The following is a 22,035-nucleotide window of genomic DNA, read 5'->3' as shown; positions in this document are numbered from 1 at the left end:
TCTCTGCGATTAACAATTAATCAATGAATCTTCTTGTCATTTTCAATCATCGTTCTTGGTCATTGTTATTTGTGGAGTGGCTTTTTGTATTTTAAAAATAAAAATTAAATTGGTTTATAGCGTTTCTCAGGCAAAATTAGATCTGTTGGTTGCTATATTACAATATTCCTCTACTACTACATTATTGGTATACCCTTACGACTAACCGAATCAGTTATGAAGGAATGCAAAAGAAAAAAATGATTGGTTTCCTTATTTCTGTTTGTACTTTATCGAATGCAGAAGACATGAATCAAAAGTTGATTGCCTATTTTATATTAAATACGAACAATTCAAATTTCTTAATGTGCAATTATTAAAATAAAAATTCATAAATTAACCATCCATTTGTTTTGCTTTTGATTGTACAACGTAAATCATAAATCATATGGATACCTTGCTTATCTCCTAGAAGATGTATGGAAATTAAGGCCTTATTTGATTTTGTTTTTAGCTTTTATGATTTTAGAATAGTTTTATAAAATTGTTTTTTGAAATAAATTTTGAGAAAAAAGTTAGATTGAATTATTGTTCTGAAAAAAAAAATCGTACGTATTTGAGAAGACAGAGAATGAAGAGCAAAGCTCCGATAATTATTCAACTCCTACATTTAAAATCAGACAGATTATAATATGAATTACTGAAAAAGAAACGAATTGATGATTCAATGGAAAAGCATGCATATGTTGGATGCAAAACATGCTTTGCTGGTTAGATGGGGTAAATTCTTGGCAAGTTGGCAAAAAAGAAATCTTAGTATAGCTTTTTGTGGGGGCCAAAGCAAATTAAAAGAACGAGCAGTGAGCGCATTTCATGAATTCCTTTATCTTTATCTTTCTTTTTCTTTTTAAACTCAATTATACACGCAAATATTGCTTCTGTGGAGGCCGAATCAAAGAACGAGTGATAAGTGCATTTCATTATTGTTACTTTTTTCATTTTTCAACGCAATTGTATACATAGTTGCTTGTTATAAAATAATTAAAATATACGTAAGGATGAATACAAACTAAATATTCAACTGATAATGTTTAAATTAAAAAAGTTACTTTTTGAAAAAATAGCAATACAAAAATATCTTTATTTTACATTCTCCCTAAAATTTGGCTATACCTCACCCTCTTACTATATATCACTATGTATTAATTCCATTTATTCCGCAGTTCATAGGTGTTTCATAAGCCATGCATTATCCAACTCTTAACTTAGTGGAAAGAAGCAGCTATTAAGGAAATAATAACTATTAGGTAAGGAGTAGACGCTTTCGAGATCCGAAAGGTCTCTCTCTCTATATATATATATAAATTAGAAAGGAGGTCTGAGTAATGAGCAAACAAGAAGGATATATAATTTGGGTATTTTTTTACTCAAATTGGCACTAATAATAAAACGATTGCTTGTAGATGGAGGAAAGGATAAAGTTAGAAGAATTTTACAGTTAACTCAAGACTTTTTTGCGAGCGCGCACACGTATATAGATATATATATGTTGGCGGTGTGATGATGAACTCAAATGTACGCATAGTTTTTGTGAAGATTAATCGCTGAAGCAGACCAAAGGTCAAGTTGGTAAGTGCATTTGATTCTTAGTTATATCTTAATTAATGCAATATATATGGATTCATATTTTTTGGAGTACATATAGTGATACTTGTGCGACTCATTTAATTTGATGGTTACAAAATAATAATGTAGGGATTGAGTTCACCATATATAGCTACTAGCCAAAATGCGTGCATCCGCTCCTCCTAAGCAGTTTTATATACCACAAGGTCAGGTCACTCTATACAAAACTCAATCTTTATATTACTGAACCTTCATTTTTCAGCAGCGAATGGCCTATATAAATAATTAACTAATTTGATCATAATATATGTTTAGTCTTATAGCTGAGTCATGTCAAGAGATTACAACTAGCAATTCAGAAAATCTTTCTTCTTCTTGTTTATTTATTTTATTTTTTCAACGGGGGGACACATAATATTTTTTTATCAAATTATTTTACAATATTCTAAATATAGAAAGATTGCTCGCTAGTTTTATTAGTCAGTTATATGTTTAGGGCTCGTTTGTTTAATCTCTCTTTTTAAAAAAAGGTTTTTTTTTCCCAAAAGGATACTTTTGAAAAATATTATGATCTGATTTTCAAATTATTTAAAAGAGTAATGGTTGCTTAGCTCAACCATTTTCTTTTGAGTAATGGTTCACAAGAAAGCACTATCTTAAATAGCAGGGAAAAAAACTTTTAAAAAAAAAAATTGAACAAACGTATTCTAAACTCTTAAAAATAATTAAAACCTAAAAAAATTACTAATTATTTTAAGTAGTTTATGAAAATAATAAAAAATAACAGTTGTCATAAAAGAAAAGAAATACCCAAATATATTATTAAATTTAAAAATGAATAAGTAATATATTAACTTTATGAATTTAACCAAATGCAAAATTATTTCTACATTTTATAAAATCTGCAGAATAATATATTACTTTCCATAAAATTTCTAAATCAGACAAAAACCACTTTCTTTTTAAAAAAAAACGCATGAACAAACCATCGCATGTCTTTGGTTATACAATTAATAGATGGATCCCCTCATATCACCCTAGAAACCGGGAAAGAGGACCAGGATACATCTAACACACACAAGCCGCCAATATCTCTCTGTGTTTCTTTTCCCCATCACTAGACCCTCCATAAATATTGCAGATTACTATCAAATTAGGAAAGAAGCAGATAAGATGGCACGGTCGCTTGGTATAAGGCGAGATAGAGAATATTGGCTAAATCAAATATTGATAGAAATACAGATGAACGGAGTGAGTAAATTGGGAGAGATAAGGGAAGATATACAACGACGAATTGGAGAACAAAGAAGCACGGCGACCGAGGATGAAGAGAGACACGCAAGGGAGATTGCTGAAAATGATAGATTGTACAAAGCTATATGTGATAACAAATGGGAAATTGCAAAAGCATTGTTAGAGGAAAAGCCAAATGCCTTAACCTCAAAGATTACTGCTTCAGGCAAAACACCATTTCATGTGGCTGCCTTGTTTGGTCATGCCAACATAATGGAAGAGTTGCTGAAACTGTTAGAGGATCCAGAATTCCTAGAAACTGTTGATGATATTGGCTCCACGCCACTCTTAATTGCCAGTGTCACCGGAATCACTCAGGTTGCCAAATGCCTAGTGGACAAGAATCCCTACCTACTGGCCATTCCAAGCTACTTAACATGCGAACTTCCGGTTACATCGGCTTTTCGCAGTGGTCATCATGAAATGGGACGTTATCTTTATTCTCAAACTCCATTGGAATACCTCCAACCCCGCTATTTTGGTCATCCTCTTGGCCCTACTCTTCTTCGTTATTGTTTGCAAACACAATGTTTCGGTACGTAATATCTATAATATAATAACTACCTATTAATAACTTTATATTAAATAAAAGGAATTTAGCTAAAACTAGTTAATACTTTTAAATTTTCTAAATTATCTCAATTAGAGTGGGTTTTTTAGTTGATCAAAACAAAAGGATAAAAGGTTGTTATAATTATTGTTTCCTCATTTAATATATATTATTTATTGTGTGAATATGATACTCAGACATCGCTCACCACTTGCTTAGTCAATGCCAAGAATTGCTTTTTGCGTCTGATTTCAAAGCTTGGGAGCCAATTCACAGCATCGCAACCATTACTTCCACAATTCCTAGCCCAACAGAACTTGTCTTCTGGAAACGATGGATCTATGACTGTTAGTATCTCTTCTTAAATATTTCTAATAACTTGATTTTCTTTCTTATCATACTATTATATTTACTCTCTCTTTTTTTTCATTGGTTTGTATTATATGCTCTCATTTGCTAGATATAGATACAAATTCAACCCCAAGTTTCCAAAGTGCTTTTTTGCCCATCCAAAATGAAGCCGAAGACACAAGGGAAAGAAAACAGGGGAAACTAACAGGGCCAGGTAGCAAAATATGTCTTTTTTTTATTTCCTTCTTTGTGTGATCAACTTCATTTTTAATTAAAATTCTTATAGAAAAGACATGAAACAAAAACATTGTTTGAACCTTTTCCTTTATATAAGCTGAGCTTTCCTTTAATTTCTTCCTTTTTCCGTTTTTTCTTTTTAAGTTGCAGCAGGACATCATTTGCTTCGATGGCTCATCTTCTCTACTTATAATTTTATAGGTAGGCGTATCTTCTAGCTAACATATCACGCTTCCAAAAATTACATAATATTCTAAAGTTTTTAATTATTAGATAGGCCCTGTATATTGTATGCAGCATTATTTATGACACATAAATAGTATAACTTGTTATAAATTTTATGTTTGATATTAACGATTATTATTGAATTTATTGATATATATATACTGACATAGATTCTCATCAACTCAGCTAACAAAAAAAGATTACGTCTCATTGTAGGAATCAAGAAAATAAAAGAGATGAAGTTACAGCAAGCACAAGCAAATGAACTTGTTGATCTACTTTGTAGGAATGCAAGCAAAAGAGATGGAAATATCACAAGTGCGTTATTTGTGGCAGCGAAAGAAGGGAATGTTGAGTTTGTGGTTAAAGTATCAAATGCAAATCCTGAAATCTTGCTCACCGTGGACAACTCACGTCAAAGCATTTTCTACCATGCCATTGAGCATCGACAAGCTAGGGTTTTCAACCTTATCCATGGGCTTCGCTTCAAGGATGTCTTTGCTTGTAGCAAAGATAATAATGGAAATACTTTGCTGCATGCGGCAGCTGCAAAGGCTCCTGACATCATTCTTAACCGCATCTATGGACCGGCATTACAAATGCAGAGAGAGCTGCAATGGTTCAAGGTTAGTTTTGAAATTCTCGTGAGAGATAGGTTATTGGTCATGTGAAATTCCACACCAGTGCTTTTTTAATATCGAATTGGTAATTAAATCAGTGAAATTATTGATTAATTTAAGGTTCACTGAAACAAAAACACATGCATTGATTTTCCTTTTTCTTTAATTTCTGTCATTCTCTAAAACAGTCAATTGATTGTATATATACTCCTCCGGTCATAAATGTAGGACCCATTTTATAGTGTAAATTGCACTACAAAATATCTCTACTGGAGGAGTATATATGTATATAGTGTCTGATTTTGCTTAGAATGTGAAATACAATGCCTCTGTTGGCATTTAAATTTGAATTAACACCACTTGGAATAAATGCAGGAGGTTGAGAGCATAACGCCTTCAAGCTTTAGGGTACTTCAAAACAATGAAGGTATGACAGCTGAAGCATCATTTAGACAGCATCACAGAGAATTAATGAAGCAAGGAGAAGAATGGATAAAAGAAACAGCATCTTCTTATTCTCTTGTTGGCATCTTAATTGTCACTATCACATTTGCTGTAGTTTTTACTCTTCCAGGAGGAAACGATCAAAATTCTGGACTCCCATTATTCATAAAACAACCGAGTTTTAATGTTTTTATACTCTCAACCATAGTATCCCTTGTCGCTTCCTCAACTTCAGTTCTGATGTTTCTGGCCATCCTTACGTCTCCCTTTTCAGAAGAAGCATTCCTCAATTTCTTACCTTCAAAGTTGCTTTTCGGTGTTTCTACACTTCTTATCTCCATGGTGGCTATGATCATCACATTTCTCTCCGCCATTCATCTCACGCTGAAGCACTCAAACTATCATGGGGCTATGCTTCCCATTATTTTATTCACAAGTGTTCCCATCTCTTATTCCCTATTGTCACTAATTCCTGTTATTCGCAATACTGCCTTTTCTGCTTATGGGACTGTCTTTAATAGGAAAGCGGGACTGTTGCAGATATCATTATGACTTGAAATATTATTTGTGCTCTTAGGACTGTTCACAATGTCATTTATTAAATATATGTCTAGAGAATATTTCTTCTGATGAGAAGAAAACAGATGTACAGAGGCTTCATTTCAGCTTGTTGGAAGCCCAAGATAACCCTGTAATAATGAAATAGCATCAGTTCACCTTTCGATATTAGTGTCCTAAGCCTGTAGTTTCAATATAAGCCCGAGGGGCTGAACAGAATGGAATTAAGGACCAAGTTGAGACCCATTTGTTTGTGATTATTTCATTTGCCAGATTGCTTGGAAGGGTAGAGGCGTAAAGTGTAATTACATGTGCGTCAAAAATGACTATGTCTATTATATAACAACACAAAATTAACTAACTAACTTTCTCTTTTTTTTTTTTATCATCCTTCAGCTAACAAAACAAAATCACACTCCCAGCATACTTCTGAAGAGTCGAATACATGACATCAGATTTAAGAAGATATTTGGTGTTAATTCATGAGATAAGAAAGTTTAATCTTCTATATTGATGTACTACTGGAGAAGGGAGTGAGAAATTAAAAAAGAAATAATAATTTATGAAATGCTGCCCCATAAAAATATGGTAAGATCGAACACATTCAGTTGCTGGAATAGAAGCCATAACTCTATTAGGTCCTTGTCCAAACAAGCCCTTAGCATTATGATAATCCTCTGTCAAAAATCATGTGAATGAAGTGATATTAAGCATTTGTAAATATTCATATGATAAGGATATTGGCTAATTTTGTAGTTGAGTTTATGACATAAACAGGTCAACAGCACTGGCTAATATATTTTTTTTCGTTAGAAATTTTTGTCTTTACAAAAATAATCTTATTATAAATATATGTACTGATTCTTCAAATAATGATTGATATTGTCCCAAATAATTAATTTTATTTTATATGCCTAAGGGTTCGTGTTTTATAATAACAAAATGAGACAGATTGCTCTAAAGACTAGCAAAATCTAAAGTGAAAGCTATGACAAACTTCAGGTGGAATATATATTCGGTACTTTATCTTTTTCTCTCCCTCTCTCTCTCTCTCTCTCTTTCCTTTTCTTTCTTTTCTTCTCTCCTTTTCCTTTTTTAAGAAATGTTGGTGACGAGCCCTCTTTTGAATGATCGATATACACCAATATTCAGATACACTATGAAATCTATAATTAAGTTACATTGTTTTGATCAATGACAATGTGATTTTTAATGCAACACTTCAAAAGAAATTCATTAAAATTATTTAATGGCTAAATAAAATTGAAAAAAATTATGGAATATTGATTTTGAGGGTTTAGAAATATTTTGGAAAAGTCACTACTACAAAATGACAAATACTTGACGGTTATTTTGGGTCATATTTGACAGTTGAAAACCATCAAGTATACTGGAGTCATACATTTCAACCACAGATATTTGACGGTTAATAACCGTCAAATATTTCAATAATATTTCATGGTTTTAAATGAAGAAACATCAATTATTATTCAAACAATTGACGGTTTTTTAGAAAAACCGTAAACTATGTGTCTAAATAGTTGACGGTTATTGCTGAAAAACCATCAATTATTTGTATCAATACTTGATGATTTTGGGAACTGTCATGTATGGTTAAAAATACTTGACGGTTATTTCTGAAAAACCGTCAAGTATTATATGAATACTTGACGGTTTTTAAGTAATAATGTCAAGTATTATGGGAATTTTTTTTAATACGTGTTCCGCTGTGCCAGCAGCCCCCCTGCAATTTTGAAACCGAACAAAGGCTCATTCAACAGAACCATGCAGGCCAGCGTTCAAACCAATTCAGCCATATACATCTTAATGAACCAAAAATAATTTACATTATTATATATACATGAACCAAAACCAACTGTGATATTAAAAAAAAACTTGTATTTAAGGCAAGTAATATAAAAATTCTAAACAAGTACAAAAGGTGAACCAATTCCAAAATTAGCCAATTGCTAAAGTTGTGCAATGCCAAAAACTAACCAACAGCAAAATTAACCAAAACCAAAATTGAAACCAAAGCTATACATGCAATGTCTTAATGTACACTTCCCTATCTATTTTGTGCCCACTAACAGAATTAGGCCATTGCCAACTCTTCAACGATTTCTTCCATCTAAGCGGATGAATACACTGTGCAATATGTGTCGGCAAAGTACTGTATGCAACCACAAATTATGACATAAGTTAGATATAAATGTAAAGCTACAGTAAGTACAATTCTTAAATATATAAATTGAACTTTAACAAATGCATATTACCTGCGTAGGGATTGTGTTAGCATTGTGCATAATTATCTCCTTCATAAATTTCATCACGCAATACCCACAATGGGAGCTTTTTTTGGGCTGATGTGGGCACTGTAAAGAATTAGGAAATAGTATTAGTCAATCATATAAATAAACTATATTTAGTAGAATAGTAAATAATGGTAATGAATACCTTCACTTTCTTCCACGAGAAGATATCGTCAAATTGGCCGTTTTTTACCGGGGGGCAGGGTAAGGCTTGATTTGTACGGTATAGCTACAAAGCCCTGAGAAGACAATAAAATTGAATATTAATGTTTGTCAAAAATTAGATTGAAGCAAGAAATTAAATTAAATTTAAATAATAGATATAAATGTTACTTGTTGAACAATGAAACCATAAATGGTCTATTGGTTGGATCCCCATGAAGAGAATCAAGATACCAAATCCTCAGCTTTATGGGATTGACCACAATCAGCATCCAATGTCCTCTAAGTATAAGAAAGACAATTAGAACAATTACAAATTATTTTTTAAATGAAAGAATTTAGAAAAGTTCAATATACTACGTACGTACCCTTGACAGAAAGGGGCGAAAAACAAAGTCTGAGCCCCCGGTGCTGCCCTAGAAATGAAGATATCCAACAAGTCTCTGGATAAGTCTTTCTTCATATCAGGTTCGTGGCCAGCAAAAGTGTGGGGGCTAATAATCTTGAACTTGTTATCAAGGCCATTGGGGGCTATAAAGTTCTTGAAAAGATATCTAAATCAACAAACAAAGATATCAATAAGATAAATGCTCAAGTACTTAAATATTTAGTTAAGGTTTTAACAAATATCTGATATAAAAGTTACAGGCATTTGTGCTGGCCATTCCATGCGTCAGAATTTCTTTTAATACTTCATTCGCAACGTACTCTGACGAGGGTCAACCGTAGACCTCTGGCTCAAACTCTAGGGGAATCATGAAATCCTTGCCATTTTCTAATCTGGCCCTAACTGCATATTCCTCAAGACATATTCGGAATCTTGATGATACCGTTTGAACGGGCTCAGAGGGCTGCTTCTATGGCGATGATAATGAGTGATCACCCAATAGGCTCTTCTTCCCCTTAGACTGACAAACAGACTGTTAATAATTAAAACAAAGTTTATTTTAAATCAACTGAATGTGTAGACCTATACATATATACCTTTGAAGGATGTCCTAATGTAAGAAGACGGCTAGGCCAAGCGACAAAGCTACCCACTGCTTGAGCCACTGTCTTTGCATCTGGGGTAGGCATCGGGAGGGCATAATTCGCATCAATAGCAGTGTTCAACTGCACCCTCACATGATCAGCAGGGAGAGGCACATTATGAATCATACTCTCCCCCGGTAAATTGAACATGTGGCCCGTTGCAACAGTGTGATGTTTAGGGCTATCTGCTATACACTGAATGTCCGCTTCACCCTGATTTAACATGAGAGACAAGTTAGCTAGATATATAAATTATTGAATGTAATTGTATAAACACAAGTATTATACCTCAGGTAGCAAGGGGAATGTGCAGCTGTCTTTGCCACTTGGGCTGAGATTCAGAGTCGGCTGTGGTGCTTGATTTTTGATCAACTACTTGATTAGGAGCGCTTGCGCTTTAACTTGCTCCTTTAACCAGTGTGTTTCTTCCTTCAACTCCATGAACTCAGTAGAGGAAGGCGTGCACGATGAAGAGGGCTTTTGTCAGTACCCGAAGTAATCCCTCTTGGTGACTCCATAACCGACACCCTTAAGAAGACCAGGATGGTCAGGAGTCCCTAATGCCCTCCTCAATATATCCTGGTCATCTGCAGAATATGCCCCCTGTAAAACTTCTTGGGACAAACTCTCATGTGCAACAAACATTGACATAGTTATTCATACTTAAAGATATTTGACAATAACGTAAGGATTATTTAATTTAGAATAATACTCACCATCCTGTCCATGACCTCCTTAACGCGAGGATTATCAATTTGGCCATCTTTATTTTGCCTGGCCAATGCCCACAGCATCTGACGGGATACAGTGACATCTGATCCCTCCTTCTGAGTCACCTCTTGCTCGAGGCCCGCATAACCCAAGTGCCCCTTTCGGTAGGGATATTCATTCTTCTTTACCCTTTCCTTATTTTGGGTACTTAATTCCTGCAAAAACATAGTAGATTCACAATTAAACAATATATAGATTAAACAAAATAGACTATTTAATATTGAAAAGAGTGAGGATTATTATTTGAAATTGACTATCATGACGTGACGTCACAAAAGTAGCCCAATCCTCTGGTTTGACTAGGTCCTATCAAGCTAGGAACCTCGGACTCGTTGGCTGTGGAAGGATCCTTCAAGTATTTGTGTGTCACAAAGTATCGAAAAGAGCACAATGCCCTCCCAGCCTTCCCCTCGATAAACTTCTTCCTGCTCTCATCTATATCAAATGCAAACTACAAAACATATAAAATAACACATTAGTGTCACGCAGCTTGTAAGAAAATGAATACCGATAAATCTATCCAAATAGCGTCTCGCACTGAACGATTAACCCTCCTCCAGTGCTGCGCTGTAATGGGCATGGTGCTTTGTGCCACTACCTCAATATAGCTAATAAATTTATTTAACCGTACAGCTTGTCCTTTCTTATTCCACTGTACGACAAAATTTCTTTCCTCCGTTCGAGCTTTCACGACCTCTTGCATGACACAAAGGCCCCTCTGTATGCGTGCTGCCTCGTCTTGCAACTGTCTCTTCTAGTCAGAGGCATCTCTCGGCTGAATGGATTATCGGTGCTAGATCTGCTATCGTCTACCATCTGCAATGAAATTCAATTAAACAAAATGAATCAGAATCCATTAAATGAAAAATAAAGTCATTAATGATGAAATTGACTTGAACAAAATTAAAACAAATAAAAGAATAAAAAAATAATAAGAGAATTTACATGCATGTTTAAGAAGATCTTTTTCTTTTTCTACTCTTATGTTTTTGCATATTCTTTTTGGTTTGAATTGTTTCGATCTTCTTACGAAACACTTTCCCCCTCTTTGAAATCCATATTCCGTCATTGTGATCTTGCCTGACATACATGGATTGATCTTCATTTAAATGAGAATTAAGTGATGTCCCTTGAAATGGATCATCTTCAATTGCATTGTCTTCATACCCCGTCTCTTCAATATTCATTTTATTATTCAACAAAACAATAGACCATCCTTTAGTAGCCGGGTCAGGGACATAAAACACTTGTGTAGCCTGAGAAGCCAAAATGAATGGCTCTTCCTTGTATCCTTCCTTATTCAAATTCAATTGTATGAACCTTGAGTCATCAATCCTCAATACATTATTATTATCCACCCACTTGCAACCAAATACCGGAACTCTAAATTCAATGTAATCCAACTCCCAAATATCCTTAATCACTCTAAAGTATGACATACGTGCATAGATAGGATTTTTATCTTTGGCACTCGATATATGCATGGTACTAGCTACAAGAGTTACGCCACTATTTTGTTGTTTACTCAGATCATCTTGCTGTTTAGTATAGAAAGTGAACCCATTGATAAGGTAGCTTGTGAAAGAAATCACATGTTTGCTCGGTAAATCTGCCAACAACTTTAATTTCTTCGAAACAGAATTAGGATCATTATTATACTTGCCATGCACCTGCTCTCTTAACCATGCTGTAAATTGTTTATTGTGTGTTTTGGTGTACCAACTTTCAAGTTTATTGGGATTATCCCTCTTTAGCTCATCAATATGCTCATCCACATAGTCCTCAATCTCTTCGGAGTTGTGCAATACATATGGATGTGCCTACTCCCATTGTTGGTTTGAAATAGTTACAACTTTCTTTCCCATAATCCCTTCTCCATCTGTCCTTCCCTCATGACGAGACATTGGAACCTCAATATCACTTGCATTTTTTAAGTAATGGGTACAAAATTTAGTGGCCTCTTCACAAATATATTGCTCTACGATACAACCCTCTAGCCAACTTCGATTTTTCACATACCCTTTCAATATTTTCATGTAACGCTCAACTGGGTACATCCATCTTAAATACCACTAGGCCGCAAGTTGGACCTCTCTAACTAAGTGGACAGTTAAATAGACCATGATGTCAAAAAAGGCCGGAGGAAAATACATTTCAAGTTCGCATAACGTAACTATGATTCGGGTTTGCAATCTTGGCAATTTACTAGGATTAATCACTTTGCTGCAAAGAGACTTAAAGAAGAAACATAACTTTGTGATCGTAACTCGCACCTTATTAGGTAAAATAGCCCCGTATTGCCACTGGAATAAAGTTTTCCATTAAGACATGACAGTCATGAGATTTTAAACCTTTTAACTTCATATCCTTCATTGAAACAAGGTTACTAATGTTAGAAGAGTAACCTTTCGGTATTTTTACTGAAGCAAGAAACTCACAAAAACTACTTTTCTCTTTTCTAGAAAGCGTGTGAGCTGCCAGACGAAGAAATGTACGAGTTCCCTTATCCTCTGGTGCCAATTCCTCCCTTATCCCTATTTCAACCATGTCTAGCCTGGCATTTATGTTATCTTTAGTCTTCTCGGGAATATGGAGTAATATGCCAAACAGACTTTCACATACGTTTTTCTCAATATGCATAGCATCAAGAAAATGTCCCACATTCAGGGTTATCCAATACGGCAGTATAAAGAAAATAGACTTCTTCTTCCACCCACTTGTCCCAACATGCTTCGTGAAAGGTTTTCCAAATTCACAATCTATATCTTTCACCTTTTGAAATACATCCTTCCCAATTAACAGTGTAGGTGCCTTACCTTCTTCTAAATTCCCATTGAATTTGAATTGCTGGTAAGGATGATCACAATGCAACCATCTACGATGTCCCATATATGAATTTTTCATTCCATGCTTCAACCTTATGGAATCTGTGCTCCTTCACAAATGGAACAACCAAGCTGCCCTTTAATGCTATACCCTGAGAGATTACCATATGCAGAAAAGTCGTTAATTGTGCCAAATAACATAGCTCTCAACTTGAATATTTCTTCCTTATATGCATCATATACATTAACTCCATTCTCCCACAATACTTTCAAGTCTTCAATTAATGGAGCTAGATATATATCTATGTCATTTCCCCGGTTGCTTTGGCCCAGAGATTATCATAGACATCATTGAATACTTGCATTTCATGCATAGCCATGGATGAAGGTTATATATAAACAAAATCACTGGCCATGTGCTATGGGTGCTGCTTTGCATACCATACGGGTTTATCCCGTCAGTGGCTAATGCAAGGCGTAGATTTCTATCTTCTTCCCTGAATTCAGGATACTCAATATCAAACTTCTTCCATTCTGGAGAATCAGTAGAATGGCGAAGCATGCCACCTTTAACCCCTTCATCCGCATGCCACCTTAAATTTCTCGCATCTTCTACATTACTATACAAACGTCTGAATCTTGGCACAATGGGAAAATACCATAATGCCTTCTTCGGGCGCTTCCCATTCTCTTGGTAGCGCGATGCATTACACTTAGGACACTTAGTGACTTATACTACTTCCTAAACAAAATGCAATCATTGGGGCAAGCATGTATCTTCTCATAGCTGAGGTCCACAGAGCGCAACACTTGCTTTGCATCATATGTTTTACTTGGAAGCTCATTTTCTTTCAGTAGCATTTGTTTAACAAGCAACAGCAGTTCTGTGAAGCTTGTGTCGCTCCACCCATTTCTTGCTTTCAAATTATACAGTTTCAACACTGCAGACAATTTTGTGAAATCAATACAACCTTCATATAGAGGTGTCTCAGCATCACACTTCAATCTGTCAAACATTTCAGGACAATCATCAAGTTCCCGTTCAATCGCATTTGTCATCTCCTCGAGACAATGAGCTTCACATGTACTCATGTCAAGATTAGATGATCCACATCTTTCACTATGCCCTTGACTACTATTACTCACATCTCTTGTCTCTCCGTGCTTTGTCCAACACTTGTAACTTTGATCAATTCCATTGATAATTAAGTGGCTCTCACAATCAGATGGCGAAACCCACTTCAGAAGGCAACACTTAAGACATGGGCAAATAATCCTGTTGTGATCATCAGTGTGCTCAATCGCAAACTTAATAAAATCTTCTACCCCATCCCCATATTCTTTTGATAGACGATTGGCAGACATCCATTCCTTGCCCATGGTCCCCGACTAAGATGAACCATTTAGAGAAAAATGTGATCAGCGACTCAAAGATATTGTGAGAATTAAACAAAAATAGAAAGTCAACACATGAGGCACTATTGATCAAATTTATCCCTCTTTAATTCCACTTGTTAACAACTAGTAATTCTAGTTGTTAGCAACTAGTAATTCAACAAAAATTCACTTTCACTTCAGTTTGAAAAATATTCTACTACTACTGATGTGCTATTCCATTTGAAAAAAATTTGGCAGCATAACGACTTATAACTTAGTATTCCCCAGGCTTTATGCCTTCTATTTAACTTCAAATGAAATATTAATTAAGCAGAAAACCAGCAATTAGTCAATTTCAATTACAGAAACAAAAATTGAAACATTAGCAATTTCAATTATTTACCAAACAATTTATGGTGAAAACAAAAATTTAAAATACCCTAAACCCAAAAAATGATCAAAATGCGAAAGACCCATTCGGCCGAACAAAAAAACCCATTTTTCGTGTGCACATTGTGAACGGTCCTAACATCATCCTATCATCCTCTTTCAACTACAATCATTTCGAAGGAAGCACTAAAGGAAATAAGGGGAGCGAGTGACGAAGGAGGACCAACTTGAAGCTATCAAATCTGGAAAACAATGCATGACAACGACGATGCAGGAGGACGCCCAGTGATGAAGGAGGATACAGAGAAGGACGATGATGGAGGACAATCAATAAAAACAAAAGGGAAGGGCCAAAAATAAGGTGGGTATGGCGGCTTAGAGAGTTCGAAGCAGAAGGGGGCGCTAGAAATTTTGAACTGGGCAGAACAAAATGAACAGGGAAGGGGGTTTTAAAAGATAATACTTGACGGTTTCTGTTAATAACCGTCAAGTATCTTACAATAATATTTGACGGTTTTAGTCAAAAACCGTCAAGTATTATAAAACTTGGCGGTTTATGGAGAAACCGTCAAGTTTACCTCAAAAATACTTGACGGTTATAACATAACCGTCAAGTATTGTTGGAGAATATTTGACGGTTTTTTAAAAACCGTCAAGTATTTTCCCATGAAACTTGGCTATTCCTATTAAAACTGTCAAGTTTTCTCCTTGAGATACTATATTTGATGGTTTGTTGTAATAACCATCAAATATTTAGCGTCAAGTATTCCTCATTCTGTAATAGTGAGTTTGTTCCCAAAAATGGCTTAAATATTTTTAAAGCTGTTTTTAGACCAAAAATGGGTTAATTTCTTATAAAATTCTAAGAAAAAAACTTAAAGGTTTCTAATTAATTTGAAAATTTCAGGGAAATTATTTTAAGTGATAAAGAAGTTATTTGAGGCATAAAATCCATAAAATGGGTTAAGGATTAGTTTCTAGAGTAAATGGCTATTTTCTTAAGAAATTCAAGAAAAATAGTTAGCAGTTTACTTTTGACTCAAAATTTTTAGAGAAACTATTATATGGGTCAAAGAAGCTAATGGATAAGAAAAATCTATATAAGATATTTTTGAATGATTTATGGATATATTTTATATTTCAGAAAAATAAGAAAAGGATAAAATTTGAGGAATAGATATGATAGAGGGACAAATTGGTCCAAGAATTTGTCTCCCACACCTTACGCGTGTGCCCCAACCATCCGGTTCGGCTTCCCTTCCCACCCTCTTCCTTTCTCTGCCCTTTTTAACTGTTAAATTAATATTTTAACGGTTTAAATTTAAATCTTTTTAAAACTATTATTAAAATATTAAATTATAAAAATAAATAAATAATAAATTACAAATTATATTAAAATTTAATTCTAATGGTTTGCAATTACATTAAATATTTTTAAATTTTTTTATAAATAATTTATAAAAAATTAAAATCTAAACTGTTGAAATATATTAAACTAACGATTAAAAAAAAAAAAAAGGAAAAAAGAGAATGGTAAGGGAAGAGGTGAGGTTCGAACTGCCTTTTAGTCATTCGAATCCACTTCTCCTCTTCATTCTTCCATCGGCCAGCAGAGAAAGAGGAGAGAGAGAGAGAGATCAGAGAAAGTGAGGGCGAGACGGAGGAGAGAGGGAGTGGCCGGCGAGGTGATCGGAGACCCAAACCATACATGCAAACCGATCAAACTATCAAGGTGAGCCTCCTGATCAATCTCCCACCATTTGCTTTTCTGTTATCTGCGTGGTTTGGCTGTAAGGGAGGAGAGAGAGAGAGATGGGGTAGTGAGAGAAAATGGAGGAAAGAGGAGGAGGACCGGTTGGTTCGTGTCCTATGGCAAGAATGAGGTATATGATGCTGGTTTTTGAGCTTTCATGTCGCTTTCTATGTTTCCTTGCATGTTGATTCTGTGGCTGGAGATTTATTCCTTTCCTCTGGTTTTGTTGGCCGAACTGATATAACATATATGCATACATCGATGGCGTTGCATGTATGTTTGCTACGCTGTTTTGGGTTGTCAGAAACAGAGCCCATATTTTCCTTGGTGTAAGGCGTCGGTTGTGGTACAAGGAGGAGGAAAAGAAAGAAAATGGAGTGGCTGTTTGGTGTCTCTGTTTTCTACCGTCAAGGCAGAGGGTAAAGGTTCACGAAAGTGTTGCTTAGTTTGGGTATTGATTTCGTTCGTTTTCCTCAGGTTATGTCAACTGAAAACAGAGATTGTAATTTCCTAATTATAGAGTATTTGATTCTGTTGTTTTGGGAGGAAAACCGTCGAATATAAAGGCACATATTTATATATGTGTGTTTGGCGTTCTAAATTAAATGAAGGAAGATGACGATTTTGCCGTTGAATGGAGTTGGGTCTGGGTTTTATATATATCCCTATATGTATGTTAGCAACCCCGTTCATAAATATCGTTTTCTGCTTGATGGAGTATTATTATTATGATGCAAAGCTTGAAATGATTTGAAAAAATAAAGTGATGGATAAAAGTGCACTAGTCGTATTAAATTATAAAGTGGTGAAAGAAATATCATTTTCCGTTTTAACTTAATTCCAAAACATTGACAAGTAACAAAACGTATAGTTATAGTTATAAATTAACGTGGCAAATGTTAGACTGTAAACTGGAAGAGTCAGAATAGATCATACTCTAATGCTATGAACGACAATTAAGCACCTTCTAAGATATGTTTTTACAACTAGAAGTTCAAAATTTACAACTCAACTATATACATATACACACAATTTGAAGCTCCTCATTTTACATTAATCTTTTGCCAAGGTTCATAATTGTGATCCTCTCTTGATTGCGCACGCATTGGTGATTCCCTTATTGGGTTAAAAGAATCGGCCAGCTGATTCAATATAGGGATAAAGTCCGATTTTGTCCCGGAAGTTGTCACTTGAGAGAGCTGTAAGTATCCGAAACCTTTTTTACGAGCAACGTTGCCCCAGAAGTGTTAAAAACGTAGCAATGTAGTCCCATCCGCTAGCAAAGTTAATTTTTACTGTTTGTTGACCCAATTTTGTTGGGTTAGCTCTGACAAATAGGATTTAATGCCACGTATTACTCACCTGTCGTGCCATGTCAGCATCATCTTCCTATCACCCCTGCACTCGTTGAAATCCCAGCTCCGCCCCACCTCCTCCTTCTCCAACCTTCACCCATTTGATCTCATAATAGTTAATCTTCCTTTCTTTTTCGCTCCTTATAACCCAAAGAGTTCGTATCTGCTTCGTCAAAGCTAACAATTGCTATAGAGGCTGTGGTCTTTCCGCAAGATCCATTGAACTATAGTTACATGTTAGGACTTGGTTATGGTTTAGAAGCGGAGCAAGAGAGACGCTTTGCTGGGATCACAGGCAATGTGAATTGGGATTGTTCTTCGGTGTTGCAAGATGTGAAGAAGTCATGGGATAACCCACATTGCCGTGGAGCGTAATCGCTTCAAGCAAATGAACGAGTACTTGGCCATGCTCCGATCCTTGATGCCTCCTTCTTATGTTCAAAGGGTCAGTACAATTTTCACTCTTCACTATAATTGGAGGCGCCCTTAACCTCCTAAAAGGAGCTAGAACAACCCTTTTTTTTGTTTCGTGATTGCTCTGTTTTTTAGTACTAAGTACAGGGGCGCTAGGCAATCACAACTGTATATGCTATAATCTCTTCAAAACCGTTCATCACTATTGTTTTCGTTTGCCTTTTATTAGTTGGAGCTCTTGGAGCGACAGGAGTGGCTCCTGTTAACAAGACCCATTTTGAGCTAATAAACAAGGGATGTGAAGACTCTCACCGAAGATTTCTTCTCATTCAAAGAAACCAGTAGTGTTGTTGTTTGTTTAAGGAATGAGTAGCATTTGAAAAATGAATTCTTGCATTTCCTTTCCCACGAGTTTTATCACAAAGAATAATAATTAAGAGTGCACTTTTCGTTAATATCTGAGACATGAGGAGCCAGGTGGAATAGAGAATTGTTGCTACAAACTTTACAAGCTTTTTAAATGGACTAAAGGCAGGTTGTTGCTCCTGCAATCTCATGCTATATCTTAACTTCTCTTGCCTTTTCTCAGTTGTCAGCTTATTATTATTAAGAAACTACGGCGTCTTGCAAATTTAAACAGGGGGAGTTAGAAGATATCTGACCGTTTGTGGACGTAATATTGTGACACAGATTGGAGATAAGTGTGCGAGTATAGATAGGTAAATAACGTGTTTAGAATTTCTGGAATTTAAAACTCAAACCAACTGTTCTTGGTTTTTTCTTTTTTTCCCCATAATATCATGGTTGCGGTAATCAGGACGCCGATTGCTTAAAGAATATGGGCGAAGGTTTGAGACGAAGGAGGTGGGACAGAGCTGGGATTTGAATAAGCGCAGGGGTGATGTAGTGAAAGGAAGGAAGATGATGCTAACGTGGCATGACAGGTGAGTGATACGTGGCATTATGTGTCAGAGCCAACTCAACAAAATTGGGTCAACTAACAGTTAAAATTAACTTTGCCAATGGATGGGGTGATATTGCTATGTTTTTATCACTTCTGGGGCAACATTACTATTAAAAAAAGTTTTTGGATACTCATACCCAGAGCTCAGGGGTAAAATTGGACCTTATCCCTTTAATATATTACCTGTAGTTTTTAATATAAAAGTTAGTTTAATATTTAATTTGATTCTAAATATAAGAATTTAATCCATATTATCTTTTATATTTATCCATATTTTCTCAAAATAGCCCTTATGATGGTTGTACATGTTAAAAGTTTTCATGAAAGGGTAATTCTAATATATATTATTAGTAAGGGTATTTTAAAAAAGATAATATTTATTTATTATAAATAAATAATTTAACTAACTTTTTTAATATCTTGAGATTAGTCAACTAGCTCTTATATTAAACAACAGAGGTAGTACAAATGAATAAATATGAATAAATCTACAACGGGGTTTCTGTTATGAAACTTTAAGGGGGGAAAAAAAAGAACAGGGGTTTGAAGCAGGATTAACTACTGTTTCTCGGAAAGAATGATTATTTGTATATTTAAAATTCATACGCAATACTGTTTTTAAGATACACCAAAACTTATATATAAGCACAAATATTTTGTTAAGGATTCAGATAGAGTAAAAAAGTTCAATAAATTAACAATCACTAATTCAAATGATATATTGTGTGCTTTCAAATGAACAAATAGATTAATTGATTGATATGTTGATAATTATATATTGTTTATATAATAATTTGTGTTTATATCATATGAGCAATAGATAAAAAAAATCTTCGGATCAAAATATTATTCTTCGCGCTTTTCAATATCTGAAAATAACAAAAGTAATATGCATATGGATGACAGTGAAAATAAGTCTAGCTACTTTGAGATCAAACATTTTCTCTTTTCTACAGTTAAAGATCTCTATAGATAGTCGTTTCTTTTTCTAACTATAAGTATCTTCCTATTAGAGATAATTCTATTCGAAGTCTGTTGGACAGACGAGTACTAAATATAAACACTTTTTGTAATAAAAATTTAAATCTTGATTCGTCATATTGTGATTTGCTAGCCTCAATTGGTTTATAAACAGCATTTTTATTGCTTAATTGTTTTCTTAATTCTGACAATTATGCTTTGGGCGTTTAGAATCCTCTCTGAGTTTTTTTGTTACTTTTGGGTCTCAAACTCTCAGTGGGCTACACTTAAAAACCCACTATAATTGTTTCAGACTATTTAAGCAACTTTGAACAGGCTTTTTGAGCCAGCTTTTCAGAAATCAAAAGAAACCATCATTGTTGAGGTTTTGAACCAAACTATAGAGAAATCTATTGAGCCTATATCAATTTACTTAGTCTCAGATAACATAATGAACTAAGATTCAAATTTTCACTTAAAGAGATATTCATATTTAATGTCCGACAGTATCTTGAGTAGAATTACTTTTAATAGGAGGATATCTATGCTTAGCAACAAAAATGATAAAAAATAAATTTACTAACAAGAGTTGAGTTTAATGGAAAAAGCTAATCTCTCATGACATTGCAAACCAAGATCTGAATCTCTGTAGAGCACACATTTATAGCTGATAATTCCTTGAATAGTATTATTTCCAATAGAATGACAAAACTGATGTTAAATTTTTTACAAACTACAATGCTTTAATATACTATCCTCTACAAACTGACGTGAAAAACTCTCCTCGCCTGACATAAAAATCCTCCTTGCAGTAGTGACACTAATCAAGGGACCCCCAGCGGCTAAAAATGATCATCCTAGTGTTATTATGTAATCATTCTTCATGGAAAGAACATTGAAAGGGTTCTGAATTTGGAGGCCCATCTCTGATCTTCCTTTCATAGCTAACCATTGCCGCACAAAGGTTAATTAGTATCTAAAAAATAAATTTTGGACAAATTCTCTTTTATTTTAGCCTGATACACAATGCAATGACAATAGAGTAAATAAATTGCAATTTTAAAAAAAATTATAAAATGATTCAAATGAACAATTAATTCTTATGCCTTGGCAGTCTTTAATTTGTTCCCTTGCCTCTGTCTCTGCCCTAAACCCTTCTCTGCAATTAACAATTAATCAATGAATCTTCTTCTCATTGTCAATCATCTTTCTTAATTTGTCATTGTTATTTGTAGTTGTGGAGTGGCCTTTTTGTATTTTAAAAATAAAAATTAGACCTATTGGTCATTATATTACAATAATCCTCTGCTACTACATTACTGATATCTCCTTAGGACTAACCGAATAAGTTATGAAGGACTGCAAAAGAAAAATACGTCTGGTTTCCTTATTTCTGTTTCTACTTTATCGAGTGCAGAAGACATGAATCAAAAGTTGATTGCCTATTTTCCATTTTTCTTATATTTGTTTTTACAAAGTATCCTATAGTTACACGCATGAAAGCTTAATTTGCACTGTTCTTCGTTTTTTTTTTTAATTAAAATTTTTCGGCAATAAGCATCTTCGCAAAGAATTCTAGTGGCAAAGCATAAGTTTTTGCTCTTAGAGGGGACAAAGCATAAAGTTCCTAGAATTTCACAGGAGGACTCGGAGTTCTTTGGATTCGCGTCGGCGCGTGTGAGTTGATGAAACCATTTCATATTAAATACGAGCAATTCAAATTTCTAACCATCCATTTTTTTTGGCTTTTGATTATACAACGTAAATCATAAATCATATGGATACGTTGCTTATGAAATTTTATGGCCTTATTTGATTTTGTTTTTAGCTTTATGAT

General features: G+C 34.6%; 1 protein-coding gene across 1 annotated transcript; it reads left to right on the top strand.

Moving 5' to 3' along the window:
• The first annotated feature begins 2,778 nt into the window (after nt 1-2,778).
• LOC114749695 (uncharacterized) lies at nt 2,779-5,877 on the top strand. The gene is made up of 5 exons (XM_028938236.1): nt 2,779-3,433; nt 3,646-3,795; nt 3,909-4,013; nt 4,478-4,887; nt 5,257-5,877. Exons 1-5 carry the CDS (start codon nt 2,779-2,781, stop codon nt 5,875-5,877), a joined length of 1,941 nt encoding a protein of 646 aa, XP_028794069.1.
• Nucleotides 5,878-22,035: the final 16,158 nt, after the last annotated feature.

This window comes from Neltuma alba, unplaced genomic scaffold (assembly GCF_004799145.2).
Source record: "Neltuma alba isolate B1F8T4 unplaced genomic scaffold, ASM479914v2 tig00006126_pilon, whole genome shotgun sequence".
Classification (NCBI taxonomy): domain Eukaryota; kingdom Viridiplantae; phylum Streptophyta; class Magnoliopsida; order Fabales; family Fabaceae; genus Neltuma; species Neltuma alba.
Note: the sequence above shows the minus strand (reverse complement) of the source record. Positions and strands in the feature narration are given on the sequence as shown.